General features: G+C 38.3%; 1 protein-coding gene across 2 annotated transcripts in view; it reads right to left on the bottom strand.

The window, feature by feature from the left end:
* DGKH (diacylglycerol kinase eta) overlaps positions 1-25,622 on the bottom strand; it is a gene marked incomplete at its 5' end in the record, with an annotated part of 165,947 nt that overhangs the window by 53,528 nt on the left and 86,797 nt on the right. For both annotated transcript variants that reach the window (XM_082013185.1, XM_082013186.1), the window contains 4 exons: positions 1,991-2,123; positions 2,451-2,555; positions 19,958-20,038; positions 21,630-21,740. In XM_082013185.1, coding sequence (XP_081869311.1) covers positions 1,991-2,123; positions 2,451-2,555; positions 19,958-20,038; positions 21,630-21,740 — 430 coding nt within the window. The remainder of the gene's footprint in view (positions 1-1,990; positions 2,124-2,450; positions 2,556-19,957; positions 20,039-21,629; positions 21,741-25,622) is intronic.

Below are 25,622 nucleotides of genomic sequence, written 5' to 3'. Positions count from 1 at the left end.
GTGAAATGCATTAGAAGTGCACATGACAGAAGCAAGTAGATATGAACTCAGTCACATAAGATTCTCAGAGAACAAAGTAGTGTCAAACCAAAATACACTTCTTCTATGAAGAAATTAAGGATGGTTAAACGTGGGTTTTTACATATATACGGAATCAGGGACAAAGTATGAGTATTCCAGTAAAAGAGTCAACCTCCAACTGATTTTGATTAGATGCATAATTACGGTTCTCCTTTTATTTTTAAAAATACTTGGGAAAAAAAATTAAAAAATAGATATAAACTAGTAGCTAAAAAGTAAGAGGAGGTAAACTTATTAATGGGTAAAAGAATATCATATTATCTACATATAAATCAATCCAGGCCACACGTGTTTATGAAACTGTGAACCAGTGAAAGCGAATCCAATCTAACATTCATAAAAAGCCATTTGTAAAAACTCATGAAAGATCAACTGGCATCATAAATGTGGATAAATGTAGCATCACTTTGTAGTAAGTTATGCAAAAAGTTGACTAAGTCCAAATCCGGAAATTACGGAAACTTTGTTAACGTAAAGTTAATGCCAATGCCTTGGAGATTAAAACCATACTTAGAAGCAAAATAAGATACTGAAAAAACAGAAAATCATGAACTACAACCATTAACACTGATAATCTTACAAGAACAATTCTTGCTACACAGCCTTTTTAAATAGGTATAATATTAACTTAGGAAAGGATACAATCTTTGTGAAATGAAAGTACATCTTTCCTTTCCTTTGCCTGAGCAAATATAACTGTATTTGTACACAGAGGCAATATAACTGCATTTCAGTTAAGCACATGATACTTCCATCTGCTGATATCAGACATTGAAAATACCATAATTGCCTTAAAACTGTCCAAGCGACTTATACACAGTGGAAAACATACACCAGAGAAGGTGGAAGTAACTATGCTACTTCTAATTTCTATGAAACAGGTTCGTCCCGTTCCTTGGCAACTGCACCATTAGCTACATTAAAAGCATGGACAATTCAGGACAGTGGGTTAATGTTTCCTTTGTAAGATTTCCTTAATACACATTATTATGTTCAGACCTCAAATATTATAACAGCATCAATAGCAGAAATGCATTTGCAGATGGGTAACATGCATCCAAAAAATCAAGTTTTGAATGGTGTAACTAACTCTTTTGTAGACAGTTAGCTATTGTGGTATTTACGTATCTCTACATTTCGCATATATCATAAGGTCACAGGGATTCTTTGTTTTCTGCTGGATTCTAACACAAGCAGACTTGTTACCACTTTTTCACAGAACTTGCAGCAGAAAATAAATAAGGTGTTTCAGGTTTATTATCCATATTTGTTTGCAAAATACCATTTCTCCAGATAAGCTTAATGCTGAAGTCTTAGCCACATCTCCTTTTTCTTTGTGCTGGATTTCATCTCTTGAACCATCAAAATGGAAAGGCATCTACATCTCTACCCCCTCATTGCATGACAGAATTTTTAAAGGAATAAATCTGTCCTCATCTGTCCTCCCTGTACTGCAGGATCAGGCAACAGCAATAGAGCAAACAAGAATTGGGGAGGAAGAGGGAAGAGGCAGAAACTACCGTTATGATTTTTTTCCTAAGGAATGCTGATTCTGCAAACCAGTAAGGCTATTTTGTTTCACATTTTTGACGGGCAAATCAAATCAACACTACCTTTTCTTGCAGCCCGTCCACCCAGCACATTCCAAAGTGGTCACTGCAGCAGAAGGAACCATTTTATTGAAATGAGTTTCTTGAGATGAGTTAGAAAAAGAAACCTGGAGCACGAAGAAGGTGGGATGGATCATTAGCAGTCCTCTGCCCAGAAGAAAGTCACTCTAGCCAGTAGATTTCTCCCTGCAGGCTTTTTTCTTACACATTATTTTCAGAATCATTACCATCTTAAACTTTCGGCCATCTGTCTACATACACAGCATTATAAACAGGGGGAAAGAAAGCATTTGTTTTACCTTCACAAGACAGGCCGTGAGAAGTGACTCCAGAGAGGCTCTCTCTACACACGTTACAGAAGGTAGGTCGGGCATGGGAGCAGGCGTACCAGTTATGCATCCCTGAGAAATGTTCCACATTAAACTGTGCGGTCTAGTAAAGGAGAAGTTAAGACAAATTTGCAAGTACAGAACACAGCTACGGTGACTGAAATTACCTACGGTTCCATATTAGAGGGGACGACAATGCAATGTTCACCAAAAGTATTTTCTGAAGGGTTTAGAGCCTGCTCTCCCTCCAAACTTCTAAACAAAAGTGTGATAATAAGCTCTCATTTTGCTAGTACAGGTCTTAACATGAAGCTTCACTCTGACACTAGACACACTTTTCACAGCAAGGAGGGTGAATATTCCAGTTCTGTTTCCTGTAGCTTGATCTGTTGAGCTAGAACAGGTTGCACCAAGAGGGATGTCAACTTACCTCATAGTGTTCTCTGGACTGAACAGACTTCAGAGAGCTTATCCAGTCCTCCATTTCTTTTCTGTTCTCAGCACACAATATTAGCCTCCTAAATGGAGTGATTATCTGAAAAAGGTAACACATTCTGATTAACCCAAAGAGTAAAACTCATGATAGACTATAATATTTAACATGCTCTTTTCCTGTGAGGTGATGCAAAAGGATGACACGCCCTAGATCACAAGACATTAAACACTTAGAAACGTTTTCTTTAATACACTACCAACAATGAAGGAGTTTGCTTTTCCTTTTCCAGTTCCCAAGATTCTAATCAGGCTTCAGTATAGGTCTTTCAAACGTATATTGCTCATGCCTGCTTCTCAGCTTTTTGTCAATGCACTGAGATTTAAATACTCCAATGGCAGGTACTGAAACTGCTAAAACAACCCTTCTGGAAATTCCTAATCGACTAAGGTTGCAATCCTATTTCATAACAGCATTATAGCAACTGCACGGTCCATTCAAATTGCTAGAGACAAAACCAAATCACAGTCAAAAGCCTGGAAGTCTTAAACAGCAGCAACAGCAAAAGCTTTCATCATGTTTCTCTATCTTGTATATTGATATTAAATTTACACAAATGTAAACACAAATACATTTAAAACAGAACTTTCTATATAAAACTCAGTATAGGAATACCTACAAAGCTTTATAAAAAGATACAGAGAACAAAAGCTGAAATCAGATCCTACTAGGATGGTTGAATGAATTCCTGGAACAAGTTAATGCTGGGGAATTTTCAGTGGTCTGGAGTTAGGTTCTAGAAATCTGAAAATACTGTATCTAGGAGGTTCAGAGTATAAGCTGTTTTCCCCTCTCCCTCACCAGTAGAAAAATAAGTAAAATAACAGGAAGGCACCAGAAACTATCAGCTAACTCCCACTGAAATTATTTTGAGCACTGCACTAAAATAGATGAAGCAGTTACTTACATAGCAAAGAATTTAAAACAAAATTAAGTACATGAAATTAAAGGAAAGTTATTTGTTTTGTGGTAGGAAGTCTGAAAAAATAAAATTAAATTCGTCACATAGCATGTCCCACCCACATTTGCAAATTACTTAAGTAAAACTAAGAAAGGACCACCAAAAAAATGATAGCTCTAGTATTTACAGGCTAGATATTGTAACAATTGCACAATATTAGTAAACACTTATCTACAGTTGCATTTACTTACCCAATCTCTGCTGTCAATAGTCTCTAGCCCTGATTTGTCCTATCCACTTCTTCATTAAACTGAGCTGCACTTTAACATATCTCAGAGGCAACGTAACTGAAGTGCAGCAAGCTGCGAGTCACATGGAGGAGAGGCAAAAACCCCGTGGGCTTGCTTTTTTTTTTTGCCTTTTTTTTTTTTTCTTATGTACTCACTCCACATGGAATGGAATAGTTTCTCTGTTTTCTATTTCCTTCAATCTGGCTTAAGCTTTTTAATAAGGTTTATTAGTAGCTCTCTGCGGCTCTTCCTAAAGAACAGTTAATGCAAAGAGCAATGCTTCTCTCATTAGTTTGGAGCCAAACAGACGCTTTATTACTTCAAAATGTTTTTCTAGGCCAGGTCATCAAATGAAGCCCAGAAAAGCCATTAAATCATAATATAACCCTGGCTCCAACAATAATCAGCATTCTGCTGGAATTTCCAGGTTTCAGCGGACTCAGAAATCTTATTTGGGCAAACACACCCACCAGATTACTTCCTATTATATAGCATGACATTATAACACAGATTAAGTAAGGACTAGTCCACCCAAAACTCTGCACTTCGCGTTCGTCCTTCCCCCACGCTCATGACTGATGCAAACCTGTAACCAGATGTTATGAAACGCCATTAAGCAACAACAGCTGCATTTACTGCTGAAGCCTCTTGAAAATCTTGATTTTTTCAAGTAATATTTATTTCTATTACTCATGTCTTTAATACTACCGATCACAGAAATCCCCACGCTCCCCTCCCAAAATCAAGGCCTTAGTTCAGTCGCTCACACATAGTTGTCCAGTGCCAATGGAGATGCCCTTTGGTATCCAAAGCATCGGCGCGGCGCAGGTAAACATGACAGAGGACCATAGCACCCAGCACAGCAGCTATAAATAAGCCAGGTGGAACAGCAAAGGCCACCTCTAAAGGTGCTACACACCCATGCACTGGCAACCAAATCGTGTCACCAAACGTTGCTAACTAATGCACATAAGCATACCATAAACACCCATATCCCAAGTTCCATATAAATTCAGAGCATAACAAACTTATAAAAGTTCAGAGCATTTCAGCAGTCTAAAAGTTAAATTATGCGGTGACAATCACATGAATACAGGATAAATTATTATTAGTGCTATAAAAATAAAGTGGAAAGTTGGAAGACATATTTGTAAATACAGCATCTGTAACATGATGATTAAACTACATATTCTCTTTGATTTACATATTTCTAACAAACTTTAAGAAGGACTCTGATAATGTGGAAAAAGACAAAATGCGTTATATGCAAAAAATATCGACAATGCTTGGAATTTTTCTTGAAAATAAAAAAAAAGAGCAACTAAGCAGTCCATATAGGTTCTCATCTATTTCAGTCTACAATATCATAGGGAACGTGTACTCTCATTATTTATTAGATATTTCACATAACATAATAACTCAGAGAACCAAGGAAATTATTCGCAAACAACAGTATTTTCTCCTAAATGTAATGAATTACTAAGATTTGAAAAATGTTCCCAAAGGATGCTGAGGAGACCAGAAGTATAAATGTCTAAAAAGGTATTTGACAAATCCATCATGGATAGATGCCTCATATACTAGAAAACACAATATCCCAGACCTTCGACTTAGTAAGTCCTCAAAATCCAACAGTTAGTGAACGCTGGGAAGTTGCACAAGAAGAAGAATCGCTGTACATGCCCTGCTGCTTATACTCCTTTCTTGAGTACCTGCTTTTGCTATTATATTACACTCATTCAGTATGTTTTTATGAGCTTTATGCTAACTCAGTATACCTGTTCTTGCTTGTCCTAAACTGAGAATGACTTTATATACCTTCTTATTTGCATTTGTACAGAAGACATGCTTTCTTATGGATGCTTACAGAAATTTATGATAAACTAATGTACGTGGTATGTTTAGAGTGCATTCATTAAAGACAGTTGAACCTGTACGCAGATATAATCAAAATTAAAATGGATTTAGTTGTCCTTAAAACTATTTTCCAGCCATGTAAATTTGGATTTTACTAGTCATCTCATTACATGTAGTCATATTCAAAGTCCTGTATCTTTTCTTCTACCGACCAAAGTCAGTATCTTCTATTACATATTACTTTTTTTTTTAAATTAATGCTCAGAACCCCAAATATTATTATTTATAGATCACTCTGAATATTCTAAACTCTCAACAGTCAAGAGGGTATCATATAGTACAATGACAAAGGAAGTGTCACAGGAACCACTGGAAGACCATTGAGGTAACATAAGGATGAGAAAACTCCTACATCTTGGGGGAGCTCAGGTGCTAGTGGTTCACACACTGAGAAAGCAGGAGACAAATCAAGAAGGATGACGATGGACAAAAGGCCTTAAAAATAAATAAATCAAGCAGATTTAATTTAGAAGATTAAGTTACTTTGAAAATTTTCACCGTTGTCAAGTAGCCAGGGAGAAGTCATTGCTGATTTTGGAAGAGAGAGTTATCAAAGCCAGATACTGCAGTATATTGGAAAGTACTGAAACTGAGGTAGTGGGAATAAAAAATGTTTTTAACACGGTAGGCATAGGGAAAGAGTGAGCATATACAGTCTTAAAAGTTGAAGGCAAGCATCACAAGTCCTAAAACATTATAGGGAATAAAGAACGTCTGGGTAGGAAGAAGAATGGCTCATTACTGCTATAATGTTCCTGTTCTGTTCAGAAAAATAGGGGGCTTTTTGAGTGGGGAATGAAAGAGAGAACAAGAGGACATTGTTCAGTCTACCACCACATAGGTCTTGCCATAAATTGGGGTTTTCACACATGCTGACACTAGGATAATTTGGCTTCTAAAAATACACACATACTCATATATGTACATACACATCTGGAAATTACTTTAATGAATATTACACGGTCAAGATTTAGGCCACTACTGCAACTTTTCAGACAGCACCCATTAGGAACAAGCTTAACATCTTGAAAGGAAATTAAATTGCCATTAAATTCGGTGTCAATTTGAAAGCACCTTTCGTTTTCAAAGGGGCTAACTTTACCACTAACATTCTATATGCCTTCAACCCAATGGGTTTAGACTTACGATCTGTAAAATAAAATCATTGAAAGTTCAATACAAGCCAACTGCCTAATTTTTAACACATTTTATCATATCAGCAATGTATAAGAAAATACAGTTCCCAAAGCTTGGTGGCTACATTTCTGGTTTCCTTTTCCGATTCAAAGAAAAATGCAGACACTATATTTGCTAATCACGAAAATAATGGTCTACATCTCAGCAGCAAGACAGCAGCTATTGTAAAGCACCCCGCTTCCTGCAACATGATATTTGCATTAAGGTACCTTCTGCTGCTCTAAACTATTATCAGGCATTACACTAATAGCACTTTGTATGGCCCATCTTGAATTGACTTTAGTAATGTAGAAACATCACTTAGAATCCAAAATGGGTAGGGAAATGGTTTTCCTGTTCTTTGAACAGTTATTTTTTAAAACATCTTTCCAGAACTAATGAAGAGAATGTGATAAAAAAGAGAGGGACCACTCCCACCTCTCCTCTTAGGGACCGCATCTGATGCCTGGGGCATGAACATGACAGATTTAATGCTTTGTAACTTCTCTGCCCTTTTAGACGTTGGCAAGTGAGTTTTGGCAAATACCAGGGTAACATGTTACGCCTCCCCTGCTTTCTGCCTGCCCCTCCGCTTCCCTCTCCTCATGCTCGTGGGTCCATATGGATGCGATGGATGAACACACCTGCATCACAGGGGTGGGAGTAGACTGCTGGGGTCATTGATGCACCCAGAATTTGCCTGCAAAAATCACAGTGCTAACAGTTGGGCAGCTTTCTATAGTACTTTAATTTCTTGGACTCAGGATACTAAATAAATTACAACAGTACTGTCACTGTCAAAGGTGTAGTTGGTGCTTTATGGTGAATTGTCACTATTATTCTTCAGGATGAGCTGAGCCAGGCAAAAGTATAAATTACAAAGGGAGCAGAGGATTTAAAAGCAAGGCAAGTAATAAATGGCTATTATATTTGCCTGAGTACAATACAGAATTTATAATCGGAACAATTAGCTCTGTCTACTCCACTAAAATGTTGCTTCCCTCTTTTTGCTGGCCTTCTCCTATTTCACTGTTGCCAAACTCCAAGTCATGAAGTAATCTGTAGTTTTGGCCCCCACAATAAAAACTCTTAGGGAGGGGGAAGGAAAGGGTTAGTCCCACACAGCATCTCCTGCACCAGTACACCAGGAGAAGCGGGCTTAACTAAAAGGCAGGACAAAAATGGTTACATCACAGAAGCGGGTATAAGGACTACTCTGATTTCACTCTGCGGTAGAATCCAGACCAGGTAATTTAGGTGGCTTTGCCTTGTACCACATCCCTAGTGAAAATGAAGGAGCATCTCCCAGAACACATCCAGGCACATGAAGGACAAGAAAGTGATCACGAGTAGTCAGCATGGATTCACCAAGGGGTGACCAACCTGATAACTTGTGATGAAATGACTGGATTGTTGGATGAAGTGACAGAGGTGGATACTGTCCACCTTCAGTAAGGCTTTCAGCACTACCCCTCAAGATCCTCGTAGAGAAGCTGATGAAGCATGGGCTGGATGAACAGACAATGAGGTGGATTGAAAACTAGCTGAATGGCTGGGCCCAAAGCGTGGCGACCAGTGGCACAAAGTCTAGTTGAAGGCCAGTAATGGGCGGTCTACCCCAAAGGTCCAGTCCTGTTTAACATCTTCATTAATGACCAGGATGATGAGGCAGAGTGCACCCTCAGCCAGTTTGCTGATGACACAAAACTGGGAAGAGTGGCTGATACACCAGAAGGCTTTGCTGTTGTCCAGAGGGACCTCAGCAGGCTGGAGAAATGGGCTACCAGAAACCTCAAGGAGTTGAACAAGAGAAGCACAAAGTCCTGCACCTGAGGAGGAACAACCCCAGACACCAGTGTATGCTGAGGGCCACCCAGCTGGAAAGCAACCTGTCAGAAAAGGACGCAGGAGTCCTGGTGGACACCAAGTTGAACATGAGCCAGCAATGTCCCCTTGCGGCAAAGAAGGCAAATGGTATCCTGGGCTGCTTTAGGAGGAGTGTTGCCAGCAGGTCAAGGAAGGTGATCCTTCTCCTCTACCCAGTGCTGGTGAGGCCACACCTGGAGTACTGTGTCCAGTCCTGGGCTGCTCAGTACAAAAGAGACATGGACATACGGGAGAGAGTCCAGGGAAGGGTCACAAGGATGATTAAGGGACTGGAGCACCTCAAATATGAGGACAGGCTGAGAGAGCTGGGACTGTTTAGCCTGGAGAAAAGGCGGCTCAGGAGGATCTCATTAATGTATGTAAATACCTGAAGGGAGGGTGCAAAGAGGATGGAGCCAGGCTCTTTTCAGTGGTGCCCAGTGACAGAACAAGAGGCAGTGGACATAAACTGAAACACAGGAGGTTGCATCTGAACATCAGAAAACACTTTTTCACTGTGAAGGTGACTGAACACTGGTACAGGCTGCCCAAGGAGTTTGTGGAGTCTCCATCCTTGGAGATACTGAAAGGCGTCTGGACATGGTCCTGGGCAGCCTACTTTAGGTGGCACTGTGTGAGCACAGGGGGTTGCACCAGATGACATCCAGAAGTCCCTTCCACCCTTTTTAAGTTTAAAAAAAAAAACAAAAACAAAAACAAAAACGGAATCCAGATAAATCAAGTAATCCAGTTATGACTTGTCCAGCCTCGAACTGTAAAACAGATGCAAAAAGTATCCAGCAAAGGTCAATACATCAGAAATCTACAGTTCCTCAAATTTGACCTCACATATCCAATGACAACCAACTGCTAACAGAAAAATATTATTCCTTCAGAAGCATAATCTTATAAAGAGACAGTTACAAGAAGCAGCAGAGGAATGTTTCATGAATTTGGATTGAAGACTTAGAAATTTATCTTAAATCCGTATTTAAGTATAGCAAAAACAATAAACCATTCTTGTAAACTGGAAACTGCTATATATAGTTCAAGGCCTGCAAGTTTCTTTAAAGTCCTCACATAAAGATTTCTTAAGCACGTTACTTCGCACTGCTGTGTCCTTAGCTCCAGCTTCCCCAGTTCATTACGTGACTATCAGGTGGGATGGCTGCTGTGCTTAAAGGAAAACATTTAGTTCAATATTTAACGGCAATAAGTGCAAAGTTATATAAAATAGAACAGCAAGTGAGTATTTTCTTCTTCTGTAATAACAGATTCCTGTTTAAACATGATCCAGCTGCTTGAAGCCAGGGATCCTTGTTCACTAGAAGCAGGAACTTTATTCCAAGTTTACACCAATGGCGTTGTTTATAAAATTATTTGGCATACAGGAACTGCACTGAGGGATACTTTTTAAGGTTCCTCCGGGTATTTTAACCACTTTTAAAGCCAGAAAAGAAACATCAGAGAATAGGTAAGTGTAAAACTGCAGGAAGAATGAAATCTGGCAACCCTCAGTGCTTGTTCTCCAAACATCCCAACTGCTTCACCAGTGCAATACCATGACTTCAGACCACGAAATAGAAGATATTTTTAATGCATTTACCTCTATGCAACTATTCTTATTGTGTTTCACAAATTAAATAAACTCTTAGAAAACTGAATGAAGAAAAAGAGACATTTTCTGTGAGCTATTTTCAAAAAAATTCTTCTTAAGCTTGAAATCTGTGGAAAACAAGCTCCAGGTAAATGTAGCTAGAACCAAAACATACAATATAGCCCAGAACGGTCACATTTTTAAGCATCCTCTTGTCTTCCTCTTCTGAGAAGTGTTCAACTTTCTTGTAATAGCTCAATCCCAAGCGATTTATCTATGGATTTTAGCCTCACTGCTGAAATGCTTTATTGCTTTTTCCTAATGAAACTTAGAGCTTCAACATCTCCAGACACACGGGAAAGGGAGACGGCGCATCAAGTCAGAGATAAGGAGCTTGAAACTTGAAAGTCACACCCAACGCCACCCAAAGAGCTCTCAGCTTCATTACGTTTTTTTGTCACTGTCAGAGAGTGGGGGAAAATGAGCAAATGCTAAATGGAGGGAAAAAACCTAAGTGCATCACAAGTGCATGCTAATTGCTTTTGTCTCTCCAATTATTATTTTTCCTGCAGCATATTAATTTGCTATTTCAGTTTTTGTTTTCTTTCTAAGCTGCCTGAATATAGAAGAAATAAAAAAAACCTAAGTGGAAAATTGAACAAAATGGAACACAAAGCACTTCCCCTCTCTTTCTGTGGTTTGGGTATTGCTCGGGCTGGGAGCACCAAAAAGCCTTCGTCATTTAGGGGCTAATCAGCATCTGTATGAAACAGCAGATAGTTCACAACTAGGGAAAAACTAAATCCATCCCAAGAGTTAGCAACCCATGCAAAGCTGAGTCACGGTGGTGAGGCCAGCTCAGGAACTTGAACTGTTTCCAGCCATATTCCACCTCCCGGAGATAACAAGAGGCTCCGAGATCTTCACGGATGTCGCTCCAGGACCACTGTCAGTCCTGTGCTAGATTGAAAACAGGGCACAGGGAATACCTGGATATGCCTTTCCCCCATCTTGAAACAGTGCCATGCTCTGACCCTCCTGGTAACACCAAGGGCAAAATTTAAAATGCAGTGTTTCTGGGAGGGGGATTCAGCTCAGAGAGGAAGGCACGTTACATAAAGACATCTACAAATGTGTCAACTCCCACCGTCATCAGTATGAGCTGTTAGCAATGTTAACACTCAACTGGAACACAAAGGAAATTTCAAAGTGTTCACAAACCCAGGAAATTATTGTATGTCTAAAGGATAAATCTGATGTAAAGTATGCTGAGAGGAATCCTAATGATAGAACCACACACTGTACATAGCACTTCACTAATATTTCTTTTGTCTTCCTTCACACAAATGATTTCAGAATACTCATTATGAGTAAGCTCATTACCCATACCTGAATCGCTATTATTATTGTTATTATTATTATTAATAAAGAAGTAAAAATAAATATGCAATTAAGATACACCTACCTAGCAGAGGTTCATGCAGACTAAAGAGTGTTCACACAAGACTGTGTTCAGTTAAATAAATCTAATGGGTAAACTATTTGAAATTTGGTTTATCTAAATTCATCAAGAAACAGAAACATGTTTCCAAACACAAAGCCATTCCTTTTGTGTCCCTGTGGTTTATTAAAGGAAGAAGTCAAGCAAGAGTGTCTCCCTTCAAGGGAACACCAGCAGAAATACGTAGAAATTTATTCAAAATACATTTTTCACAAAGGAAAGAAATACAGATAGCTGTGCTCCAGATTATTCCTCCAGAACAAACCAGCAAGTTTAATCAACCAGGCTAGGAACAAGGATGAACAAGGCTGTGAAAAATGTTTGCTCAGAAATAGCTGAAACCAGGGGAAACCACCCCCATTCTGGAACAAGCCAAAGCCTTGAAGGAGGTTGCTGACCCCATGATCCCAGGAGTCTCCCAATGCAGGAATTGCAAGATGATTTCACCAAACTACAGAAATAAGAAAGACAGTGAAAGAGAAGCAGCAGAAAGCTCAGAAAAGGTCAGTGCAACCTTTAGGTGAGTGGCCCTTGGAAAAAACCAGACTGAAGTAGAACAGTGTCTGAAAGAGACTTGAGGCTATGAGTAAAGAAACCATCTCCTGATGTCCACTGAGACCAAACTGTAGTAAACTGGATTTTGTAAACAAGCAGGACAGCATCAGCGAAATACCTCCACTGGCATCCATATAAGCTTTTCTGTAGTTAAATAAAGCTCAAGACCCTGAACTTTGGGCAGATCAGGAGTCAGTAATAAAACTGAATTGATATTTGATTATTTAAACAGGAAAAAAAAAACCCCGTACTAGGATAATTATTCCCAGCTTTGGGACTATCTCTCTATTCAAAAATACAGAAGATTGGAGTGCACAAGCCCAAAGATGAAAGGTTTTAGACTCCTTTGGGAAAAGGCTTTTCTCATTTCCTCTTGATGTGGCTTGGGGAAGGTTAAGCAGTTCTCACATTCCCTGAATTTCTCATAGTCCCTGAAGAAAAGTCTCAATAACAACTCTGAAAAAACCTGGGTGGCAAGAAAGGAAGCAAAATATGTCCAAGTCTAAGAAATTAACACTACCTCTCCAACACACTGCAAATGTCTGGCAATGTTTTCTGGTTTCCAAGCCTATTCTACATATTAAAAGTTCATTTTCTAAAATCAATTAGAAGCAGCTAATCTCAACAATGAGCAGAGAGCTGACTGATGTCAGAAGCAGCAGGGCTGAAATAAACTGCTAAAAAGCACTACGCCTTCAGGCTTCATCGTGATATTCAGCTTGAAATTCTGATGAATCGCAAGAATTGGGTTTCCAGTACAACTGGGCAACCTCCCATTACAAACAGCAGCTGTACAGGAGGACTCAAAGATGAAAAGAATTGGTTTATACTTTAAGCTGGTTCCACATAAATTATATGCCCGTAAACTTTACATCCTCAGCCAAGACGTAGGATATGCCACATTCAGAAATATGGAGAGGAAATAGGGTAATCAGAGTTCTGGAAAAAAAACCCCAATATAAACCGGAAGATAACAATGTAAATTCTAAGCACAATTGAAGCACAGTTGTTCCAATGGAGAATTTGGCCTCACTAACCTATAAAAAAATACCTAACCATCTCGAAGTAATAGGCCAAATGAAAAAGAACAAATATACATGTTTAGTTTTTCAAAATCTATCCAAATTTACAGAGTATCAAGGAAATTGCAGGCAAGTGGCTAAAGATTTTTTTGTTTAAGAACATATTAAGCAGAACTCTCTGCTTGCAAGTCAAAATGAACTGATAGATCTCACCAAAAAAGTGGAAATTAGAGAAAAAAAACTTTTAACTTTTTGTAAGAAAATTAAATTAAAGAAGTAACTTTAATGAAATACCATTCATGCTTGGGTTTTGTCTTTTTATAGTAAGAAAAAATGCTTTAAAACAAAACTTAATCCCTTTAATTTGAACTAAACTAAGAACTTCTTTTGAAAAAAGTTAAAACATCAGGTTGACCAATAATCATTTTCATTTCAGTCACTGAAGTGAGAAAATCAATTATCTCTGTGTCTCGACCATGAGATGAGATGAGATGAAAAGCAAATTAAGGGACATTTAAAAACACAAAAAGAAGAAATAACAGGAATTTTTAACATGGTGAAATATTAATGGATAATAAGCATCTTAGTATTATCTCACAATTTTTTGTGGTGCAATTCTTACACTGAACGAGAAGTATAGTGATACAGGAACATGTACAGACAGAACAAAATTTTGATTACTTAGTTCCCCCTTTGATCACCAAGGCACTTCAGAGCAAGCCAAGCAAGGTATTGAACAGACAGTACAGTGACTTGAAAGAGTTCAGTGTTAGTAAAAACAAAGAAACACACACCAAAGAAAAACCACAGAAGCATAGAAGAAGTATTTCTGAATTACAGACAGCTGCTTATTAACAGGAAAAGGATCTTGGTATCCTTGTAGAGGATTAAAAAAATGCATAATGTGCTGCTGTGGGATCCATAAGGAATGTAAATGAGCATTAATACAGAAAATAGTCCCAAATATCTGTGACTTGTTCTCCCTGAGTGCCAAATTGGTCACTTCACTTACAAGATGATGCTGCAGAATGAGAGTCAGAAGAACAGCAAGAATGGGTAAGAGTATAGAAAAACGTTTACAAAGATTATTTACCTTGGAAAAGAGTCAAATCAGAAGGAGGTAATGAAAGTATAAAATAAAGAACAGACGGTTTATAGGTTTCTGCTGTCTTTGCCTCATAACACTAGGTGAGAATACTTAATTAAAGCACAGCACATTAAGAGCTCTCCAAGGAAGTATTTTTCCAAAGAATAAATAATTAGACTCCATGGTCTATATGGCGTATAGCACCACTAAAACCAAGAAATCAGCAAAAATTTATATTAGACATTTTTGCAAGCATACCCAGAATCCTAGTAATCAATGTTATTGGCTGGAATATAAGGTCTCGTTTCCAGCCAATTTCTAATTCCTAAGAATTGCAGTAGGCTTTCCAGGACAGCAGATCTGCCTACTGCAGCTTCCTCCCTCGCAAGATGACCACTTTCAGAAGATGCATATTCCATAAAAAGTACTTGATTCAGCACCTGATTCAGAAAGCTGAAACCAGGGGTCAACATTTTAGGTGCCCTGGATGACAAAGCTCCTGTCACACCTAAGAGAGAAATATTTAATAATCAGTGGAGACTATACTGAATTGAGTAATTATAGGAATCTACTTTAAAGAACTATTAATCTTATCTTACATACCTAAATGTAGGGGTCTATAAACCCATCATTTAATCCCACCTTGAGGTTAGGGCAAGCTGAATCCCCATCATCTAGTATGTTAATTCTCATATTCCTAGAGGGCACCTTCGAGGACGACAGCGAAATTATTTCCTGTTCCTCTCAGGCACAATTAGATAACAGAATTAATCTGGTCTAGATTTTAACTTCTCTGAATATATATATATAGTACAAAATTGAGTTTCCATGGCTTTGTGTAAAAGCCTTAAATGCACTAGACGTTGGACTAACTTAAATCAAATGTCTAAAGCCAGCTATATGAAGTAATGCCTCAAAGCCAGTATTTCTACCCTGAAATTATTATTTTCCATCATATTTATCACAGAAGAGCATAACTGAACTAAATGTTTCAAACATCAGTTTGGATGGACTAAATATAAGTGCTGCCACGATGCCTGTGCATTTTACATGAGACTCTAGGATAGATTTGTAATAACCCAGGGCATTGTACACATCCATGTGGCTCAGCAATTGAAAGGCAGCATGGTTAATGCCTACAGAATTTTTTCCTTGCCAAACTGTATCAGAAGTTCTTCATCAACAAAAGCGAGGCAGAGGTAGAAACTTAAGCCAAAAGCTAACCTGTCAAAATCTCCTTTTAAATCACAATTGATAATTTGTTATCAGGGCCTTTGTTGCCCTGAGGAGCTTCATTTATTGAATATACCTGTTCAAGAATCATTTTAGTATTTAAAAATCCCATTCCTTATACCTATTAGAACAAAAGCACACCATCAATGTTCCACATGCCCATGCTTGCATGCTGGAGAGCACTACTCAGCCTCATTCAGTTTCAAGTCTTGTTTGGAGAACAATAAAGAGATTTTTCTTAATGCACTTGAGATATCAACAAGCCATCTTCCATCCCTGCAAACCAAAATGCATGAGGAATTACAGCTCTCAGCAGAACTGGTCACTGCCCCATCTGTTAGTGTGCAATAAAGATGGGAGACTGATTCATCCCCAAAGTCTCCCCAAAGAGGGAACACACTGTGCAATACTCCTCAGGACATGCTGAGACAACATAAACCACCCACTGAGGCCCGAAGCAAAGTGCTGTGGAAAAAAACGTTCAGCAGAGAACTTAACAGCATTACAAGGACTCAGTGCCCACCCACGGCACTGAACTGCCCGCAGAGCAAAAGCCCCCATGGACACCCGATGTGGCTGATGGAGAGGGTGATGCATAACTCTGATGGGCTGAATTGGCTTCTTGAACCTCTTCTGTCTTCCCACAGACTTTAGAGACTGGTACCTAACAAGCAAGTAGGAAGAATCTGGCCTTGAGGGTCTCATATAAAGACTCTGAAGTCAAGGGACACCTTTTCCACTATTTAATAGCCTCTAGATGAGGATGCTCAGAACCATAAAATGCCTATAATGACAAGGCACCCTAGTGCAAGCTTGTTCACTAGGATCTATTTGCTAAAAATGAGTTGGTTGTTCATTGAAAAGTAATACCATCAGCAATAAAGAAAAAACTGAAACAGATGAGCTAGTTTAAGTTTAGCGGCTTCTCATTTTAATTAGCAGATATTTATTTATCTCAACTTTCCCCTTAACCTCAATTTGTTTGTAGTAAGAAAGGAAAAGTGATTCTGGTGAATAAACACCGATATTTAGTTACATAAAATATTCTGCAAGCATGCGCATTACAAATAAACTCAACCTTAAATCTCTGTGTTGTGACTAATTTTAGGACTTGAGCTTTATCCAACAAAAAAAGAGCATGAAAAATCTTGACACACACACCTCTGTCTCCAAACAGACAAAAGGCAAAACTAGTAGTTTCTACAAGCTGGGGGGGCAGGTTGCGGGGTGGCGGGCGGAAGGGGGAGCGCAGATTCAAGTGAAATGAAAAATGGATTTTAAAAAAAAAAATTTAATGTAAATTTTTAAATGTGTGTTTTCCTGGAAATGTGGTCATTTTGTGTATATTCCATCTACGTAAGTTTGTGTTAAAAACATTGTCTACTGGGACAACGAAACAAGAGGAGTACATTAACTACACAAAGCTAAAATTAAGGATTTATAACAAAGAAAATGCTAAGAGATCACTCACAACATAAAGAAAAAAAAGTAATTTTATGAAAGGGTGGATTACCTTGTTTAAGGCGGAAGGGAAAAAAAGCAAAAAGAAATGTTTCTTTTTATTTATAAGGAGTATTGCTGGAAAGCTAACCACTCACCCCCACCCCACTCCCAACTTCAAACCAGTGCAGGCAAGGCCAGAGATGTCTTACTTCACTGAGCTGTGTTGCTGGGAGCCTGGTTAGGCAAACACAAAGAAAGAAGCCAAAAGATTAAGCGTGATGACGACTATTACCGTATTTCACAGTCAAATCAGATGACACTTCAATCCAGGAGAGCTATAAATCCAAATAATTTTTCAAAATTAATTTGAAGACTCCTTAGAGAAAACAATGCTTGCCCTAAATTATCCAGGACATGAAAATAAATAGTGTCTCCAAATGTTAAAACTGTAGCTCCTGAGATTCTTTTTCACTGTCATCTTCACGATAAGTCTTGATACTAAATACAAAACACATCATTGGTGAAAAATGACATACTGAGTGGGCCTAAAGAATTATAAAGGATACTAAAACACCAAACATTGTAAGAAAAAAAAAAATACAAAAAACCCTCCCCAAAACATGCCACTTTTCTTCCCCACACAAAATTACACCAAGAGCATAGAATCATAGAATATCTCAAGTTGGAAGGGATCCATAACGATCATCAAGTCCAACTTCCCGCTCCTTGCAGGACTACCCACAACTAAACCATATGACTAAGAGCATCATCCAGACACTACTTGAACTCTGACAGGCTTGGTCCTGTGACCACTTCCCTAGGGAGCCTTTTCCACTGACCAGCCACCCTCTCAGTGAAGTACCTTTTCCAGATGTTCAATCTGAACTTCTCCTGGTGCACCTTCATTCCATTTCCTCGTGTCCTATCGCTGGTCACCACAGAGAGGAGATCAGCATCTCCCCCTCCACTTTCCCCCTTGAGGAAGTTGTAGACTGTGATGAGGTCAGGCCTCATCATTCTCTTCTTCAAGCTGAACAAGGCAAATGATAAGTCTTGCCCTTGAGACCTTTCACCATCTTGGTTGCTCTGCTCTGGACACACTCTAATAGCTTGATGTCCTTCTTATATTGAGGTGCCCAAAACTGCACACAGTACTTGAGGTGGGGCCGCACCAGTGCAGCAGAGTGGGACAATCACCTCCCTCAACCGGCTAGCTGTGCTGTGCCTAATGCACCTCAGGACACAGCTGGCTCTTTTGGCTGCCAGGGCACGCTGCTGACTCATATTCAACTTGCCATCAACCCAAACCCCCAGATCTCTTTCTGCAGGGCTGCTCTCCAGCTTCTCGTCCCCTAATTTGTACATAAAACCAGAATTACCCCATCCCAGGTGCAGACTCTAGCACTTGCTCTTGTTAAATTTCATATGGTTGGTGATTGCCCAGCTCTCCAGATCTCTAGATGAATGTCTTATTTCATGATTCAGTGATAAGTAGTAACGCTATAGCCAGAGTTTTCTTAATATTTTTTTTTTCCCGTAATGGAGGCTACGATGAAAGAAGTTTGGGTCTTTAGGGACTGCTGAGCCTTATATCCCGTCTTCAACAGTAAGGGACAGTCATGACTGCTGGGGTCCTCAATTCATCATTTCTGTGTATCTTGTTATTCCTCAGCTATCCTGATGTCTGCATGACAGCTTTACTTTTGGCCAGAGGCAAGGAAGAAGCAGAGCTTCTAAGCAACAGGAAGAACCTTTTCAAAAGGCAAGCTGGTACCTCATACAGCCACCCCCTCATCTGAGACCTTCCATCAAAGTAGTCTTTTTAATTGCATTCTTAAGTCAGTAAAGAAACTTAGATTGACGTAACACGCTGGACTGTCCAGGCCAACACGAACACATTTTTGAAGTGCTCTGACTACTTCAGTAGCTGCCTGGGAGGTACCAGAGCAAGGAAGACCTGATGAAGCTTTCAGGAGGCTCACATTGGACTGCCTTGGAGAAGAACAACCAACACTGGTAACATGGACCATCTGTGAAATTAAAATCCTCAGGAAAATGGAAAATCAGTGTTTTAACAGAGAAAAACTGGATTTGCAGGTTAAGAAAAATGATGCCATTGCAGTCAGCAGGAGAACTTGAGACATTCAGAGGAACAACCTTACCCACAATTCTCCTCATAGCTAGTTCTTGTTCAAAAAATTTACTTTTCCAGAGGGTAAGAATCAGCAGAAGAACAGTGTCAGATGTTATCACTTAGTTCCAACAAAGCAGCTGAACTTTGTTCAAGCAGGCAAGACTTGTGTGTAAAACACACTTGTGAACTTACAGAAACAGGGATTTATGAACATTCTTTGTTTCCTATATCAGTATCAGAATTGAGGTACCATTGTGAAAACAGCTTTTCCATATTACTTGGAAACATACAGGGATATGATCAGTAATGAAAAAAATAAGATACACTTCAATATGACAGAAAACCAAAAATGTTATTTTAAGAAGTTAAAACAGTAACACAATTACATTTGAATCAATTCAGCATGTCACCTCAAACTGCACCATAAAACCAAGCTGTACTAATAAGTACTGACCAAATACTAATACTGAATCTTGCTAAATTTTTAATGCCTTGTATCAGCATCTTTTGAAGCAACTGTTACCTAACATTCTAATTTCTGCTCAAAAAAAAAAAATCACAGAAACAAAATTATCAATAGCTGAGGTGATATTGTTCTGATATGTTATACCATTTCCAAATAGTGGATAATAAGAAGCTATTCAGAGGATTCTTGATCTTCTTAGTAACAGTCTATCTACAGTTCTACAGTTTTCAAGACCAGTATTATAATGGTTCCATACCGTGAAGCTGTTGTTGACATTTTTTGTGCTCGATTCAGCTACGCTGGCATCTGACAGGTCAACTTCATCAAATATTAGAGACTGTGAATGGAAAAAACCACAAAAACATTAAATATAGCCTGAGTCCACTTTCAGGTATGCTTACAGTCTGTGCTTTCATTCCCTCCTGTCCATTCCAATTAGAAAATAAAAATGGGAAAAAAATGGTGAAAAAATAGAAAACACTGATGATGTGATAAAACTTCCTATTTCATTCCTAAACACAGTCCTACTTGCTACCTAAGTGGTACATGAGAGCATAATAAAGTAGCTCCAAAAACATAAATTGCTTTAAAATCTCTTTTAAAGCATTTTATTTTATATAGATGCAGCTTTGGGGTGTCTACTGCGTAGCATAAACGTGGTGTCAGATGAAAGAAATTCACACTTAATAAAATACAAATTAATTGATCAGTTTTAGAATGGAACTCTAAATTCATCAGAGGTAATCTATGATACTGTATTCATGTAAGAAAATGGAGCTCAAGGGCCTGAAGAGATCCCTTCCACTCCTTTGTTTGATGCCCCAGCAAGAGAAATTTATGTCTTCTTTAAACACCCCAGCCTCTGGCAAAGGATTAATTAGGCTCTGTTAAACTCATGATGGGTCTTGAAGCACAGAAGGGAAGACCAGCAAAAATGTCTCCCCTTTTTTTAGCCATACCATGTTCTTCCTCTTCCGTGTCCTGGGAAGGAGAATCAATGTTGGGGGAGTTTCAGCAAGTCTGGATTCAACGCTACAGAGTATTTGTACAATGCCTAGTTACATCTCCTTTTCTCACCTTCATGGCACAGATGATGTTGCCATTCTCAGAGCTCTGATCTGCCATGTTTATTATGTCTTTATATAAACTGCCTGTGATAGCACCATGTGCAGCGAAGTGTGACAACAGAGGTACTTCAGTGCTGAGCTCATTGGAGAGACAATGTTTTTCTTGATTCATCACAGCCACACAACCGTGCATCACACAATTATAGTCATACAGTCCTAAAAAGAGAGGTCTCTATGCCTTAGTAAAAGTTTTATTGAGAAGACCAGGCTATAGAAGATGACGTAGACCTGAAGCACCTCACCTACAGCTCCCATGAGTTGCTGCAACCCCGCAGGGTAAAGAAAAGACATGCCCACCATTATGGAACGGCACAATCTGAGCCAGCCCTACAATCCAAAATGCTCTCAGTCCCAGTCCTGAGGGGGAGGGAGGAAATGCCTTTTGGAAAGAAGACGAGTATTCCCCTCTGCCCACTGCCAATTTTCCCACCAAAAACTTCAATTGATGGGAAACAGCTTTTTCCCTTTTAAATCAGCTTTGGCAGAATCTTATCTTGATTTCACGTAACCATTTGCATCCCTTTAATGGCAATATGGGCATCAGACTAGAGGAGTTTAATGGAATTCAGTTTGAGAGATAACTGAGTATTGTCCAACATTTACTTTTCATTAAAAAAAACCAAACAACTTAAGAGAAATCACCAGTCTTCCTTAGTTAATTTAGCATACCACATCTTATATACAGCATTTTTTAAGCAATCACTAACAAATCATTACATTATTATTGCTATTACACTTACAAATCTAAATAAAATTGAAGTTATGAGTAGATGACATTAGGTGCTAATAGCATAGAATTACCTTTGAATCCTTGGCATAGTAAAGGGTACGACCTCGAAGTTTGAAATAACGTTTTTTCCACCTCTGAAAAGAACTAGTTTGCTTCAGTAGTAATCCTTCTTTTATACTTGTCTGAAAAATATTTAATACAGAAGACAAGGTAAATGCATATCTAAATAGCTATGGAAATAGATGAAAGTTACACTTTTTAAAACATACATTACATCTCATATAACTGTGCATTTAAATTTGGACCTATTCACATTAAATTGAGACTAACTCTCTGGACAACCAGACTTTGCATTGCTTTTTTTCAGACAACGTCAATGTTGGCAAAATGCTAATCTTGCATGTAAAATGAAAAGGCAGTCAAGAAGCATGTAATTATTGTGAAGATGAACACAAAATAATTTGATTGTTTGGATAGCTGCACACCCACAAATATTAAAGTGAGCAACAACTGATGGTGGCACAATTCAGAAAAAAAACAATGCTAAAAACCATCTACACAAGGTCATTTCTAGTCCCAGAATCTGATTATATTGAGGAGAAGAACAATTTCCATATAGACACTAATTCAACAAAGTACTTAAACAAGTGTCTGATTCAAGCACATGAATTATGGCTTAAAAGTAGTGGGAATGATCCAGTATGATGCAAGTCATGCATGACTTCAAGTGCATTGCTGAACTTGAAGTGAAGCCTTCAGCATGAAATCAGCTTATAAATAGGATTAATTATTATATGGAAAGTGTGAGAACAGTAACAGCTAGAGATATTTTTACCAGGCAAATATTTTTAGTCCAAAAATGATTCGTTGATCCAAACCTTTCCACTGCAGGCTGAACCTGCCTAAAAAAAAGCCCATTTTTTGAAATTAGTAAAACACAAATCAGTGTATTTTAAATGTGCATGCTGCTTTTGCCAGCGTGTGTGAGATTCATCCAACTGATTACAGAAATTCTCCACTTAATTAGATGAAATGACATGACACAGCATACTAATTGCATGAGTCTCGAAATTCATTTTCTTCAGCTTTGAAGCACACAAAGGATATGAGAAAAAGCAAGTACATTTGGCTATTATATTCCAAAATGGTTCCTCATATTTCCAGAACATTTCCAATTTGTAGTGTAATAATATGATGCAAATCTTATAATAGAATTTCTAGACAATGTGATACAAACATCATTTGAAGTTATTCTAGACCTTTTAGAGACTTAACCAAGACCTGATCTAAAGTTCATAAACGTTGTCTTCTGTTATCAGATGTCAAATTCTCCTTAACTTCAATGCAAGTAATAAAAACACGGAAAAAGCAGAAAGCACTTTAATGTTCCTACCATTTCCTTGAAATCAGAAACATCACTGTTACGTACATACATTGCACCCTTCATTGAGATACTCCTAACGTCACGAACTAAGAATATGGTCCAACAATCACAAAGCAACTGAATTAATGCTCTCAGAAAAGCAAGCCTCAGATGAAACACTGCAGCTGAAAGTTTGGATTTATCTCAGTTCGCACGCCAACAACCCGGACCAACGCATTCAGCCAGCCCTCCTGCTCTAGCTAAGGGGTAGCAATTCCCAGTTGAAAGGGTCTGCTCACCACACACCATTTTAAGATTTCTTGCAATTTTCTGACCAGACCCTAAGATAAGATAGTTTTACACGATATAAATAGATTTAATCAGTAAGCGAATAGAAGTACTTATTCAAAGCTGTTTTAGCCATGCAGCACTTCTGTTTCGTATCTTCATATGAGATTTTGGAAGCTCATCACACAGCATGGGAGTAGATGACTTATGTGTTTATCAAGTGTCAGATGATGTAAGACCAGAGAAATTCAGTTCCAAGGAAACAGTACTCCACATACATGGCAGGCACTGACTTACTGGAAAAATTTCCAAAATGGAAGGAAATCTGCGTTCCCTAAAATGCACTATGTGTACTAGGAGGCACAGAACATACATTATTCTGAACATTTTCAAGAATTTAAAAATCTTTTCAAAGAACCTAAATCTCCCTAAACCTTGAGCTATTACTCACTAAAGAAACTAATTAACTTTCATGTCATTTTTATGCCTACATAAGCCATTTCCTCCTATTTCTACTCACCCCTTAAAACACTGGTATCCCTCAAATGAAATCAATAACTTGAAGATTAATGCTATTTTGCAAATCAGCCATTTAAAATTAACTCCCTAAAGTTGGCAGTAAATAACCATGCAGGCTCTACAGAATGCATTTTTGTATCAAAATGTTAAAAAAAGTACTAGACTGGTAAACATTTACCCAAGAAATGGAAGCACTTCATGAAGTATACATCTGAAGTTTACATTTTACCACCAGTCGATATACTGGCGGGGGAGAGGGGGGCGAGCGTTTTAAATAAGACAATTCCATAGCTGTAGGCATCAAAATTGAGCATAAAGCTTTGGTCTGATATCCTTAATTAACTTCATTTAGCCTTTCAAATGTGCAAAAAACTTCCAGCTGCCAACTGAGTCATTAAATAATCTGCTAATAATGCTTTTCTGAATCTACAGCACTTAGAGTAATGCGAGATTGGAAAGGATCTCTCAGGCTGTTGAAATTGGGTCCACATTACTGACTACAACCAGGTCATGCAAAGTTTTTCACAAGCATTGATCAGGCTACAGCTACACCTTAAGAAAGTTATCGGTACCTTTTCCTCTCCTGACAGCAATTAAGGCAATGTTCCAAGATCTCGCTGTTCTGAGAAGCCTTCTTCTAATTAATCTCAGCTGTACATTAAATCTGAAGCATAAGCAATAATCACTGCCAGCTGTATTAACTGCTTTCCTACTGTAATTTAGGAGAAACAAGAAGTGCACATCCCACAATCCCACGTTACTTCTCACTTTTAGAGAATCAATTCTCATCAGCTTGCCAAAACTTCTGGCCTCCCCATGCAGCACCTTGTATCATCTAGTAATAAAGCATCCCTCCAGAAGTATGGGATTATAAGAATAGCATAGCATAGGATCACTAACAAACTTTACTACTTTAGCCATTAACAATTAGGAAAATGGTTCACAATATTACAATCACATCACAGTGATCCACAGTGGTATATTTTCCTGAAGAAATCTAATTATAGAAATCATAGCCACATTTCATAAAATTAAGAAGGTGTACATATGTGTTCAATTATACAAGAATGTTGAATGCAACTCTACATCGCCATAATCTAAATGACAAAAATAAATGGCATTTGTGGGTATTTTGATCACTAAAGAATGAGAGGCATCTTCTTTTATATCAGCAGATTTTTAAATATTTAGTATATAACAGTTGAAAATCCAAAATGAACAGTTTTAATTTCAAAGACAACCAAACACATTGCCTTACTTCTAATTCACTCAGTTTATGAAGTCCCACATTTGTGCATAATTCAAAATTTTTTTACTTCTGCTGCTGCTAGAAAGACCCAAAGAAAGGAGAAAATACTCTGAATTTAGAAAAGAAAACAGTAACGTGACTATGGATGCATTATTGACAACTGCAAACTAAAACACTGAATGCTTAAAGATAAAACTCTCCCCTCTACTCCTTTTCAGGTATATAAGTGGACGTGCTGCTCAAAATGTGTCATGAGAGTGAAGAAAAGAACATCAGGGAATTCCTGAAAGTGAGGAGAATGAAAATGAGAACAGGAAAGGCCACAGAACAAGGCAGGTCAGATGTAAACAGGAAATTAAGAGGGTGGAGAGTAATTTTAAGATTACCTTGCAACAGATGCTCACGCTGAGACTAAAATGTTATTTAAATACTTTGAAAGATGAAGGACAGTCAAGGAGTTGGCAGGATCATTTTTCAACAGAGGTATTACTCAAGGATGAGAAGATCACAGCAAAGCAGCTCATTAAATTCTTGGTATCTGTCTTTACCAATGAAGATGATGAGATGGTATCTCACACATGTTCTTCGTAACATCAGAACAGCTAGATCAACACGAAGCACATATACAGGAAGTACTAGACCAGC

Source organism: Phaethon aethereus, assembly GCF_964289735.1.
Source record: "Phaethon aethereus genome assembly, chromosome: 1".
In the NCBI taxonomy this organism is placed as follows: Eukaryota; Metazoa; Chordata; class Aves; order Phaethontiformes; family Phaethontidae; genus Phaethon; species Phaethon aethereus.
Note: the sequence above shows the minus strand (reverse complement) of the source record. Positions and strands in the feature narration are given on the sequence as shown.